General features: G+C 42.2%; 1 protein-coding gene across 2 annotated transcripts in view; it reads right to left on the bottom strand.

Annotated features, from left to right (window-relative positions):
* Nucleotides 1-14,387, bottom strand: part of tyw1 (tRNA-yW synthesizing protein 1 homolog (S. cerevisiae)) — a 91,130-nt gene that overhangs the window by 53,806 nt on the left and 22,937 nt on the right. For both annotated transcript variants that reach the window (XM_072691248.1, XM_072691249.1), the window contains exons 9-11: nt 6,142-6,194; nt 5,909-6,027; nt 298-407 (exon numbers count right to left, since the gene is read on the bottom strand). In XM_072691248.1, the coding sequence (XP_072547349.1) occupies nt 298-407; nt 5,909-6,027; nt 6,142-6,194 (282 nt within the window). The remainder of the gene's footprint in view (nt 1-297; nt 408-5,908; nt 6,028-6,141; nt 6,195-14,387) is intronic.

The following is a 14,387-nucleotide window of genomic DNA, read 5'->3' as shown; positions in this document are numbered from 1 at the left end:
TGTTTAGGTTAGTTAAGGATAGATGCATGAGAAAGTGCCCCAGCAAAGGGGGGGGGGGGGTCCATCAGAGTTATGCATTTCTAAAGTGTGCTGCCGAAGTGACTACATTGTAGCTTAGAGGTTTCCACAGCACTTTTCTGGAGCTCCTACACTGTGGCCTGGATGTTTCCACAGCATGTGTATTAGGTACACATGGTAATGGGGGGGTGAATGAATTAAATGAACTTTAATTAATTAAAAAGCAGTGCTAGGCCTAAGAGGCTAACTGCAGTAATACGATGCATCACCAGAAGTTACCTCGGAACTGGCGGATCATGTTCTGATGGTTCTCCACCGCCTCCTGTAGGATCTTCTCAGCCGGGTCCATCTTCCAGCGCCACTCTGTGCCCACTGGGTTGGTGTGGTGTCTGCAGTGAAGGAAAAACAAAAGGACAGCTGCTGTGAGCGAGGTGCCATGTCCAAGAAAACTTTTCAGGCTGCACGCTCACCCTCAGCTGCCCCCCAGCACCCAGCAAATTAGCTTCCAGTGACCCTTTCAGTACCACTCACATCAGTGGAAAGGGCACTGATGCCAGGTAACGTGGCTCCCCTTGACCTTCTGCTCCTCCTAGAAGAGTCATGTGGAGATTCACAGTGCAGTGCAAAGTCACACTTACACAATGTTCATCTTTCCACAGATGTAATCAATCAGCCAGACATGCTCTTTAGTTTAGCGTTGAAACTACGAGACTAACGTAGCTAGGGTTCTCAAAGAAGCATTTCAATTCACTGTTGTAAGAATACCATGCTCTACACTCACTAACAATTATATTTATATGATTAGATTATATCGAAGAGTGAGTTCACTTCAAGGAGGATGCAGGACTTGTTAAATAACTTTAGGAAGTATTTGCCAATAGTTACAGGGTGCCGTGATCCCATTAACTAACCTAGCTTGTATCGGACAATCACTTTTTCACTAGCTCTGACCAGCTAAGTAGAAGCCACACAGACTGAACCCAAAAACAACAGACACCCAGTAAGAAATCCCCCCTTTTATCTCCTAGCCCCTCCCTCTTTCTTGCTCTGGGACAAACTATTACGAAATAAATAAACAATAAACTCAAATGTGCACATTAACATTACAGACATGTCTTCAAGCCATACCATGTATATACTGTGCAACATTATATACAGGTCAGTACGTCTAGATACATTTTTTCTCTCAACACTGTTCCTTATTTATTCTGATCCATATTTATTATTATGAATCATATTACCCTGACTCCATATCATAGACTGAAATATATATACACATGCAGTCCAAACTGACTGTTCATCAAAGACTCGATGGAATTGCATATATATATATATATATATATATATATATATATATATATATATTGATCTTTTTGTGATTAAAAAAAGATTACATTTGTGTATCAGATCTGTATATTCTGTAGTTTCAGCATTTCTGACACTGCATCACATGCACCCATAAATTACTGATCAGATTTGAGTACCATTTCGTGAAAATGATCCGGATAACGAGCTGCAAAGCCACAGCATAAAATATTTAAGCTTTTCAATAATTAGACATTTCCTGACCTACAGTGAATCCACTCCGCGGCTCCCGCTGGCTTCATATCAGCCATAATCATTACTCTTCACTGCAACAGCTTCCAAAGTTGTAGAGCTGCTGCTTGCCTGCGGGCTTAAAAGCTTTTCCTCTAATCCCCCCCCCACCCCCTCCCCGCTTCCATTTACTCTAAAAAGAAACAGGAGATGCAGCACAGCCTCCAATACACTCCACAAGGGCTCTCATCATATTCATTTTCTCAAGTATCCCTCCCACCCGTATTACCCTTATAAAAGAAGTTCAGAACCCTATACCTCCCCTCCTCACATACACACCTCTCATTGCAGGATTTAGTCAATGTCCTCAGTATGTTAAAATATTGTATTTTACGGACCGCTTCGAGGGCATGTAAGGATATGCAAAGGATGTGATGAACCAACTAAAAAAAAAAAACTAGATTAACTGGCTGCGGCAACCGAGTCACCATGGCCGGGCCGCAAAATTGGCTCGACACGCTTATGACAGGATCCGATAGCCCGTCGCCTTTCAGAAAGAGCCATGAAACTAGAATGGCTTTGAAGCATTGAAGCCGCTACTCTTTTACAATGTCCATGAGCCATAAAATTGCTGATTCGTTGATAGGGAGCATTTAATGAATAAAAAAGCACGCAGCCTCATAAAGTCCCACTTGGAGTCTCCAGAACAGCTGCTGTCTCTAGACTAGGGGCCTAACGCTATAATGGTTGGCGAATAACAACGGCTGATACGGACATCCTGAGGACTTACTGGCATCTGCAGTCAGTCAACAAGGCTTTAAACCCACCTGTTCAATTCTAACAGTGATAACGCAGTCCTTTTTATTTAGCTGGAAAACCCAAGAAAACCCTCTTTAAAATGGACATATCTTGGACATTGGATAATTGGATAATGCAATAGGAAGCAAGAAAGCTTACGCTACTGTTTAGAAACCAAATATTGTGTTGAAATTGCATAACGCTGATCATCGTTTGTGATTCATCATTATGGAACGCAAGGATTACAAGTGGAGCAAGCTGAGTCAAAAGTCTGTTTACTTGACAGGCTTCCTGTATCCCTTCATTAATGGCTCTGGTGCAGCCTTGTTTAAACATAAGAGTCATGTATCATTAGCTCTTTTTAGAACATGGCAGGACAATGTAACAGCAACTACACTGAGTGGCAACACTAAGCCATCCCCCATCCATTTTTCAACCAGTTTCCTCTCCTTTTCCCTGGATGAACAGTCTATCTTAGGCTCGATATAGATATACCGTTTTCTTTGTTTTCCAGGAAACCGGGAAAACTTCCAGTACTTCCCAGATAAGGACATGAGGATTGAACAGTGGTCCCCTGTGTGTAATCCACTTTGCTAGAGAGCCATGTCTCCTTGAATTAACTTCTGATGTTTCTACAGCCCAGGTGTAAATAAATAAATAAATAAATAAATAAATAAATAAATAAAGGTTCTCTTTTCCAATATCTAATGAATGTAGTTGCTATTCAACTTAGGTAGAACAAATGATGCTTCAAAAGGGTTCTTTGAACTGATGCCATAAAATATCCATTTTAAAAGAATTTGTAAAGAAACTTGAAACTGGTCAAGAAACTTTACATCCACTTTAAACATTTAAAAGCTTCTTTAGACGTTTAAAAACTGGTAATTGGTAAAGTTTTCCTAGCTCCTCATTTAGCAACGTTTCAACCAGACAGAGTAACAACCGTCTAGCAACAGTTCGAATTTTGGAATTTTGTCCTTTTGTAGAGTTTCTCAAACCATGGATTGATTTTCGGATGACCCATTGGCTAAGTATATACACAATTCAACCAGCCGGTTGACTTGCCCAGTAAGGTTAATTCTGGGCATGAAGGACCAATGTCAGAACACAGTAACACGACAAGTCTAGAATATAATAAAGCGTACTGTGCTGAATACAACGTGAACAAATATGTCCATCCCTTCCAACTAGAGCCTCATATACATGTCAGAGTAAAATGAAACATTCAAAGTAGCGCTGGGTTATATGGGGGGAAAAAAACTGTCACAATATGTAACGACATTCTCATGATACACAACAGTTATTATGATCAAATTTTCACAATACGATAAAATAGACATTTTGCCCAGCCCTACTTCATAGCTAGCTACTATTATAGATAACAGTAAACCGAAGATATTCAATGCATGCAATGTTCTAAATCAGAAAAGCTTAATGAGCAATTTCATTGCCTCAATGGGTTTCTGTAACAAAGAAATAAAATACTTATTATTTATTTAACATTTTGAAGATATTTAGAACGCTCTTTTGATTGTTTTTGATTGAACTTTTTGGGAATATTTAGAACACAAAAAAAAATTACAAATTAAAACTACTGTCTCCTCATTTTAACTCCTTTAACTGGTAGCAGTTGCTAATGTTTAGATCCATCGTCTCTACAACAAGGTTCAAGTGCGGCCATCATCTCTACATACCCCGCATTTGTTTACAGACACGCATCTGCAATCTTGGGTGCGATTTCCCCTCACTGGACAAAACCTGCCAGGGTTTGCAAAACCAGTGCCTTCAAACCACCACCGCTGGCCAAGTCAACATCTGCATGGCAGAAGGTAGTCATCCTGGATCGAGCCTTCAGAGGAGATCCCGAAACTCTAGGTGACAGGCTTCCCCCAAGGCCCGCTGCTCCTTCACTCCAGTCAGGAAGAAACTTGCGTGCTAACTCGCGTCGTATCCACTGATGTCAACGTGAATCAGTGTTGCTGCGTCTACCTCTGCACTTCCATTTAGCTGAGCTATTCATCGCGGATGTTTGCAGGAAGCTTTGAGTCTATTTGTGGCCAGCGGCAGCATCACTCACAGTCAGTGTCACTGATAATGACACAGAGGAGTTCTCCAAGTCCCCAGGGTCAGGGAAGTGTATTGATTCAACTGTGGCATGTATGCAAGGTGAAGATCTGCACGGAGAATGCTGTAACTGGAGCTGCATATCTAAACCATACAAGAAATTGTACTCGCTGCAATTATACCTTAAAGCAGCAATATGTAGCATATTTACCTTTAAAAAAAAAACATACAGCCTTAACTTGTCTAACATTTTGATGCTTCACTGACAGTAATAAGGAGAACAGCGCCTCTGTTGCTGCCACTCCAGGTTCGGCGGCTACTAACTGCACTTTGTGACTCTGGTGAGGTGGGCAGGACAACGTGAAAACGAGTCATGCGAGTGTAAAATCAGGTAATACTACTCTACCGTGTCTTTCCCCACTTTCAGTCACAGTTCTGTATCTCTCAGCTTGTCAACAAACGCTGTGTAGAGAGACAGAGTCATTTATTTGTGACTCAAAGCATGGAAAATACTTCCCGACTGTAGGAGGAGCACATGAGCAAGAAATATGAATTTTCGCATAAAGCTGCTTTAAATCACAAAGCTAAACTCTGGTAAGACACACTGATGTCTGTCCATCTCCATCAATATCAAAAAGTTTAGAGACATCATGTCAGCACTGGTCCCATCAACCTTCACAGATGAGAAACACTGAAGGAAGTGAGCTGACAGAATGCACTCATCAATCAGCGTTATTTAGTGATGGCTCCCTCTTTACTTTGGTGTATCCGGGCCAATGGTCAACAGCAAAATCCTATTCCTACTGGGTGGTGGGAGAATAATATGAGGCCATTTGCTATTTCAAAATTGAAAAACTTGACAGAATAAACCAATATGCATTTATTTCTATACAGTTACTAATAAATAAGCATTTCAATAACAGTACAGGTTGCCAAGGTCTCCAAAACATCATTCAGGTCTTGTGGGGTGTTCTCGGGGTGCTCCAAGGAAAGGCACCCGGTAAACCGGCAACAGAGTCACGGGCACCCAAGTCTCACTGACACTCCCATCTCACAACTTACAGGACTTGAAGGATCTACTGCTAGCATTAGTCTTGGTGCCAGATACCACAGGACACTTTCAGAGGTCTTGTGGAATCCATGTGTTGACAAGTCAGAGCTGTTGTGGCAGCACAAGGGGACCTTCTCAGTATTAGGCAGGTGGTTTTAATATTTTTGCACGTTATGGTGTTACATAAACACTGATCAGCTATAAAAATGCAACAAAAAGGACTTATACAATACTATCTTTTTACATTAACTTGCATTAAAAGATTAATTAAGGGTTAGTTCTCCTACAAAGCTACCAATTGTTTTTGGACAGTGCCAATATCTCAAGTTATTGTATAAAAACCCATGAAAATAAAACTTACTGGTGTTAACTATTTTAAAAAGCCGGCTGTCCCTAAACGTATGATTAGTGAATTAGTGTAATTGCAAAACCGTGGCTTACCTCCAGCAAAACACACACTTGTTGGCACAGGCCAAACTTGGAGTGGTCTCCATACAGCGGTGGGACTCAATCCCATAGAAAGTATGCTTATAGCACCCTCCTCTGCCTCTTAGCATTGACTGAAGGAGAGAAAAAAAAAAAAAGAAGACATTTTCAAATAATTTCACAAGTCAAATCAATGAATGCAAAAAGCACAAAGAAATCATTGGGAATAAGATAAATGAAGGGTCTACCTTGGTCCAACGACAAAGCTTCACTCCGGAGTGACTTCCAATTAATTTGTATCCTGTACAAAAAACAAACAGAGCCAATGAATAAACAGCACAACTAAGCAATAGTGATATTTCCTCCCATCGCATCATGAAAGTGATGGTGAGCCTAAATAAATAAATAAAATCTCATGTTTTGGCCACTTCAAAAGTTGCCAAGATGTTCTCCACTAGAATTACAACATAGCCAAATTTAAATGTTCCTCAATGGGCCTCCATCACATTAATCAGAGATTACAAATGGAAGAAAATCCTTCTGATAACTGTACACAGTGCTGTACTTGGTTATGAGGCACTGGGATGTAAAGTTCCTTGTGTTTGTGCTGTGAGTGGCCACCAGGGGCGCTCTCCACTATAAAGGAGCTTGAGAAACCGTGACCCAGAGACACATTTTAAAGGCTTTTCCCCTTGACAGGCTGGAAAAAACATCCTGTCCAGACCAATCCGGCACTCTACACTATGCTAGCTTTGTCAAAGTCATTAATCATTAGGGAAATCATTGGGGAAAAGCGAGAGCCTTTTGTTTCTATTAACTTTTCGCATTTGTAACAGACAGGTTTTGTGTCAGGGTCAGTTGTGTTGCTTCGTTGTTTTATTTTGGAAACTTGGCCAACTTGCAGTTCCACTGGTGTCTGGTGTTTGGTCTGGCAGCAGGTCTAGGCAGCGAGCCCCTTCATTTTCTCTGACCACAGAGCGGGTGAGAGCACCAAAACCTCCTTTCTACTATACAGCACGATGGAGGGCTGCTTTGCTGTTAGGCTAAATGGCTTGACGAAAGAATCTGAATATACAAATGCTACATATGGCAAGCTGGCAATTCAAATTCTACAATAATAATAATAATAATAATAGAAAAACTATGATAATAAAATGGCTGATTCTAAATGTGCATTCATAGTTTTAACCCTGACAAAATTACAACAATGACTTTGTGGACTTTCATTGGGATTATGCCACAAAACTTAATAATTAATTCATGCAGAATTCTAAAGATTCCAAAGGGTTCACAGAACTTTGTACATAGACTAATAATCTGATTTATTAAAGTTTGCTAGTACAATTTTATTATTTATCACTTTAGATGAAATTGAGCTTTTTATTTATACACATGCACATATACACATATCCTGCAAAAGCACAAGCCTTGATCAAGGCTGGCTCGTCCTGGGGAACTTGACTCTCTAGCCAGCACACTCTGATGTCAGCACATCAAACACATCGGATAATCCGGCCCGACTGACCTTCCTGATCTTTTAGCTCCCAGTAGTTTCTTTTCAAATATAGCCAAAAACAGCAGAAAGTGGACAAACGTCTGGAGGAGAGGCATCACAGCTCTCAACCACAGTCAAAATACCACTGTGCACTACAAGAACCACAGATATTGTGTCCCGCTTTCATGTTCCACGGTCAAATACTTTACAAATACCACCTGTAAACCTTTGTTACCTACTAAAAACACCCCCCACTGCAGCGGGCTGTGAATAACTGTATATTGATGGCAACTAGAGGATGCCAGATAGCACTGTTCCAAAATGATTAAGGCAAAGGATCAGAACTGTATCAGTTACCCAATCCATTAAAATATGTCTAAATTGGCCCCAATAGATTAAATGGGGACATCCATACATACAGCTGCAGATGCCATCGGTGGGACCAAATCCCACCACCTACTCAGCTCACTGAGTACTATTATAATCATTCTAGACTAGTATACATAGGAGCTTGTAGGTGTATTTTTACACAAAAGTCAAAAGCAAGTCAATCTGAGTTCATGTAACAGCTTGATGTGGTTTGAGGAAAGTGCGAGATAATTTAGGCCCGCAACTAGAATGACAGTAAGGTGGTGGGGTACTGGTTTCCATTTTTAGCTACATTAGCCTCATAGCAAAACTAAAGAGGTGATCTTTAGTTGGAGGGCGTGCTCCTGTAGCAGGGTCTAGCTGTAGTTAAATGCTTTGACACAGTGTACTGCGGAACTACTGCTGCATAGACGAATTCATGAGTTCATGAGTAAACATGGATTCATTTAAGTCAGCCTCCAGCTGAACCCATCGTAAATGTATTCAGCTGAACTCCATGAGCCTGAAATGGTAATATACGCTTTGAGAACAACTGAAGATACAGATTACAGTACAGCATCACACCACTGAACTACACAGCATTAAAACTGTTAAATAATTAAATAAATAAATAAGGGGAGCCAAGGGAAACAAGGGAGGAGGGCCATCTACCCATCTTTAAAGAGCCTGTCAATTGTGCTCTCCCAGACTGCAGCTGCTGATGGCAAAGCAGCATGGCTCCCTCATTTCTGACTGGTTCTAGGATCCCCAGGAACCAATTTGTTCGCGTTAAACTAATGGAAATGCTCTTCCAACATCTACTTGAACAATTCTAGATTGTAGGTGAATATCCAAAGCTTGAAAGGCATGTTTGAGCAGAGGCTTGCAAGAGGACATTAACATGCATTTCACCTGGTATGTAGAAGTTTCAGCAGCTGCCACCGAGTTACCCTACCGCTCAGTTTCATACTCCATGATGTAGAACTTCCAGAAGGCCTAGAATAATGTTCGATCAGACACAACTGGTCCCACCCACTGGAAATCAGAACGTAATTGGTTGATTCAGAGGTCAGATTCAAACAGTGTGGGAGGTCTGATGCATTTAGTCTTTGGTTCTAACAGCAAAGTCCTAATCAGTGATATCTAGGTAAATACAGCTACATGAGATCTCTGTAAATGTTGCATGTAATGCCCAAGGAAATATTATTTTTTATTATTTCTTTAGAAACATTATTATATGTTACCTACCGAGAACAATTCACTGCAGCTGGCTGTGAATAATGTCCCTGAATGGGGCGTAGCGGAAGCTATAGGATGCTCCACTAGAATGGCAAAAACCAAGAACCAGAACTTAATTAGGCTTCAACAGCCAACAAAGCTGATCTTTTAAAATATGCCTGATTTGGCCCCGATGCTGATCTAGGTATCGATTAGGTATCGGCAGATTCCGCTTAGTAAAGAGGACCGAAAAGTTCTCACATCACAGCATTCTTAAAAGCCGTAACCTGACTTACAATCTCTGCACTCCCTAAACAGATTTTGGTGCATTAATGTGAATTAAAGTGAATTTTGGCTTTCCACTATAGGTAGCAACAAAAACAGGGGAGTACTTTCTGTAAGTATCACGCTTTCCATTGCACACTAAAAGCCACTGCTGATTGCTTTGGACTAAAACCCAAACGAGGACACAGCAAGGAGCCCACGCTGGCAGCCTGTGAGGAAGCTATGCACTAATCATCCTAATACGATGCGTCTTTTTCCCCTTTGCATTCATTAGATGAACTCTACATCTACACCCAAAAGTCATTCCAGCCTTTTAAGTCTGCAGATAGCTGGATGAGGCCGCAGTGGAGAGAGATTTGATTGAGTTGGAGTGTCTCTGCAGAACGGCTTCCGTTTGTGCAGAGTCAGAGAGCAGGGAGAAGTGCAGGGATAAGCTCAGTGGGAAGACTCCGTATCTGAGCAGCTTAGCTGTGACTGACAACGCTGTGACTGAGGGTTATATACCTTGTAACTGGTGCATACTCACTACTCCAACACACACTTAGGGCTGCAAAAATTGGTCAAAAGTCAACCAGTCATCAACATCAATTACATAAAACCATTTCTGTTGACCCCAAGTACATCTGGTATTTGAAGCTGGTAAATCGGCTGGAATTTTATTAAAAATTGCTACCACAGAAGGAATAATGGTTACACGATTAATGATACAACAGTCTGTAGATTATTCAACCCAGGAATTTATGAATTTAATGATTGATTACGGATGCAAGGAAATGAACACAAGTGGCTAGAAACATGCCTCGATATATTAATACTGAGTAAAATGTGCCCTAGAATGTATAAAAGAGTTTGGTACATGGAAGGGACATACTCTTCTCTCTTCGAAACAAATCTGGAATTACCAAAACAGAGCTGGAAAACTTAACTTCACCCGCTGGCAAGGTGAAGAGTTAAAATGAGAGCAAGGGTCAGGGGAGAGCTGGTGAAGCAAACAGGTGCTAGCCAGGTGCTAGGCTAATAGCTAACCCTACCAGACCCTACTAGAGTGTCTTCAGCTAGCTAACAGCACACAGTGCTGACTGGACACTGAGAGGAGCCAGAGAGGACAGCAAAAGAAAATAAGACACATGACTATATGGCTATTGTGGGCTGCCTTGGTGAAGTAAACCAGCCAATCAGAGCAGAGGTTCTCTCTCCACGCCCAAGCCCACCACAAAAAGAAAAACGAAAACCCAATGAGGCAAATTAACAGGGTGTTAAATTGGCTCAGTAGAAGCTTTACTCAAATCAGGACCAATGTGCCAAGACTTACTATTTAAAATGCAGGCTTAAAATAAATTATATAAACTAACATTATTTACATAAAAAGTGTAATCAATTATAAACCCATAAATATAATAAATACATGGGCCTTCAATCAATTAATAACATTTTCCCACCAAAATCCTTTTGATACTACACTTATCGTTTTTTTCCATCCTACCTCTTGGGGACAAAATGCATGTGTAAGAGCCACAATTCAATAAACAGACCTGAGGAACAACTGCTTGAGGAGATGAGCTCCTGACCATCTTCACCCAAGGACTTGATTTGTCATGGTCAAGAGAAACAAAAGAGTAGGTTCACAGTCTCTGCCTTCAAGGAATAACGCGACAAGCTTTGACGGACAGCTGAGAGCTATCAGTGTTTCCAGACACTTGCTGCAGAGCACCACATTTCACAGCTGTCTCCATTTCACATCCCTGCTACACACTTCTCACACAGACACTCGGCATTCCTCGCTAGTGCCGACTTTATTCTGTAGCAGCACAAAAGATCCCGCCAAACATTTGCACATCCTACATTCCTCATCCTTATTAATTAAGCCAGCTGTATAGAGCTGCATTCAAAGCAGCAACGCCTTGTTCTGAGAGCTACAGAGCACGCACCCGACTACCGCTCTCAACTGAGACTGAGGCCTTGTTCGAGCTGGATCTGTAATTGAAGTGACTGCTGACGAGATCCGCAAATTTACACCAGTACGAATCTGTGACGTCTGGATTTGGAGATACTTGCTGAACCTGCTGAACGCAGAAGCCCATCGGTATTATCCGTCACAGCCATCAACCTGTAGTAGGAAATTACATACACTGCATGTCCCAAAGTTTGTGTACACCCCTTCTAATAAAAGCTTTCAGCTACTTTAGGTGGCACCCATTGCTGGCACAGATGTGCAAATGCACACACACACAGCTTGTCTGCTTCCTGTGAAATTGGACTCTCTGGAGCAGATGAATATGAACCTATTGGGACCATGCCTAATGCCAGGAGTGGGCTAGAGGAGTACAACGGCTCCCCAGCATTGATCTGTGGAGCAGTGGAACTGCGTTCTCTGGAATGCTGGATGGTGCTACATTCATACATGGGGCAGTGGTGGCTCAGCGGTTAGAGCGCCGGGATATCGATAACAGGGTTGTGGGTTCGATTCCCGGGCTCGGCAAGCTGCCACTGTTGGGCCCTTGAGCAAGGCCCTTTACCCTCTCTGCTCCCCGGGCGCTGGAGTTGGCTGCCCACCGCTCTGGGTGTGTGTGTGTACTCACTGCCCCTAACACGTGTGTGTGTGTGAGTGTGTGTTCACTACCAGATGGGTTAAATGCGGAGGACACATTTCGCTGTACAGTCCACACTGTACAGTGACGAATACGTGCACCTTTATCCTTTACCTTTATCCTTTTAACGCTTCTGGGAGGAGTTGGGGAGCGGGGAATGAGGTAAGGCAGGGGTTATCCAACATCCTGACTTCACTAATGCTCTGAATGCAATCAAATCCTCACAGCAATGCTGTGCGAATGAACAGGTGTCCCAATACTTTTTGCCCACAGTGTAGTGTTATTTAGGATGTACGTAATATACTTAATTTCTATCAGTTCCAGCTATTCGTTTTGGTGCTGAAGAGTGTTAAATTGAGATTCAAGGTGCAAGTTAAGGGCTTAACGTCCATTTAAGGCCTTTAGCAGATGATCTTATCTAGAAAAAATGCTTTACCAGTGCTTTATCAGAAAATACCCTTGGCTAGTTTGTATTGGCTAGGATCCGAAAGATACCTCCAAGCTTAGATGCCACTAAATACAAAAGTCCACACTACACTCCGCCCAAGTACTCTTGGAAGAGGTGAGACAGCGAGCGACTCTGTCATTCGGACACCCAGGGGACGCTCTTTCCACCACTTCGGTGCCAAGACAGAAAAAAGCCTGGATGCTCCCAGTCCACCTCTCCGACCAACAGATCAGTCACGCTCTCTAGGAGGAAGGTGTGAAACTGTCAACGACACACAAGGTTGGATCCTTCAATTACAGTACCCCCCGATAAAGCTAAGACAGCTTAAAACTGGACTATCCTTTCACCTGAACTGCCCAGTCCCAAGGACAAAGACGCTGCCACTATGATCAGAGCATCGCTGGCTCGAATCCCGAATCATCAGCAGCCGGAGTCTGAGAGAGCACAATTGGCCTTGCTCTTCCTCTCTGTGACGGCACTTTCTCTCCACATCACTCCTAGTGTGATGTTGGTCAGCATAGGCATCCGTTAGCTGTTGTATCAGAGCTGGGGAACCGTGGGGAGACTTCTGAGCGCAGTGGGTACCTAATGATGCTGCATCAGCAACAATGGGGTAAGACTAGAAAGAAGTATTTACCAACAAAATAAATAAAATAAAAAAAATAAATAAGCACACTGCCTTTTTTTTTTTTTTTTTTAAGGGAATGCATCTCCCGATATCAACAAAGCCATGGTGAATATGTTGCAGCGCCTTCTAAAAAAAGGCACTGGCACAACAACATAAGAGTAAAACTGGTCACTTTTCCACATAATATTGCAATACTTCGATACATCAGTATTTTCTTACACCCTCAGCTAAAACAGTCCTTAATGATGTGTGTGGCCTTCTTTATACTCTTTCCCTTAAATCACATCATCGCTTGAAATAGAACAAAGTTTTCGAGCTCAGGCGAATGATCCACTAAAACAGCTACTTCAAAAACAGCCCAAACACTCCACCCTTGCCACTGCAATTTACGCTACACCATTAGCATCCTACAAAACACACAATCCACTTCTAGGTCTGATCCGGCGCCAAATTAGCACGATTACTTCCACATCATTATTTTCACTGCAATTTCAGATCTCAACAGCCCTCCACTCTCTCCCGCTCGTCCCACTTCAACGTCTTAGCTAATGATAGCTGCAGGGATTGTTTGTGTTCTACAACGAAGCACAAAACAGGGCAAAATGGAAGGACAACAAGATGCTAGCCATGCTCTTTTTTTTTTTTTTTTTTGCTTTACAGTTTACAACTGCAAAATCAATCTAAATGAGAGTGAACAGATGTTTTCTAGGAAATCTAGTGTACATTTGTAGCCACCCTTATCGGTTGTTTTAGAACTGGAGCGGGACCACCATAGGACCAGAACTGGCCAGACATTTTATTGGAGAAGTATTTAAACTGTGGCATGGCAGTATGTGGCAGTTGTGCTTTTGGAGGTCTTAAACACCTCAGCGTCAGAACAGAGTGAAGATCAGCTCACCAATCAACAACGGTGCCATTTCTGGTTTCTGGTTACAAACCTTTTTCTACTAAAAACCTTTTCTTGAAGCTCTGAGGAACCATTAAGGAAAGGTGATTTGTTTTTTTGTTTTTTTTTAGGAGAAGAAAATGTTCCTGGAAGGTTCCTTGAAGCATCTTAAGAGGTTCCTCCACAGTTTCCAACTGACTTCAAGGAAGACGAACGATGACTTCCACATCAACTCTGTTTACGACGTGCGATGGGAACACAATCCACACTGGTGTGTTAGGAGATTTATATGCTGCATCCTTGAGTGTGGGTGTGTGCATGTGTGTGTGCGCGCGCGCGAGTGTAGGAGGCAGGCAGTGCTAATGAAAGGTGTAGAGGTGGACACTCGGGGGAGCTCCAGAAGGAGAGAGGTAATTGGGTTTTGCTGCATCATTAAGCACTGTTGTGAACAGTCACTAGCACTGGCACTACTGGGCTGTGGCGCTGCATGAGGTAGGAGGTGGAGGCTGGCCTGACAGCACAGTACTCTGGTCAGCGCCTTACGAATCTGCATTGGAAATAGCCACAAAACATAAAACCAAGCTGAAAAATAGGTGTA

The sequence above is a fragment of the Salminus brasiliensis genome, chromosome 11, assembly GCF_030463535.1.
Source record: "Salminus brasiliensis chromosome 11, fSalBra1.hap2, whole genome shotgun sequence".
Classification (NCBI taxonomy): Eukaryota; Metazoa; Chordata; class Actinopteri; order Characiformes; family Bryconidae; genus Salminus; species Salminus brasiliensis.
The sequence above is the reverse complement of the archived record's forward strand: the minus strand, read 5'-3'. Positions and strand labels throughout refer to the sequence as shown.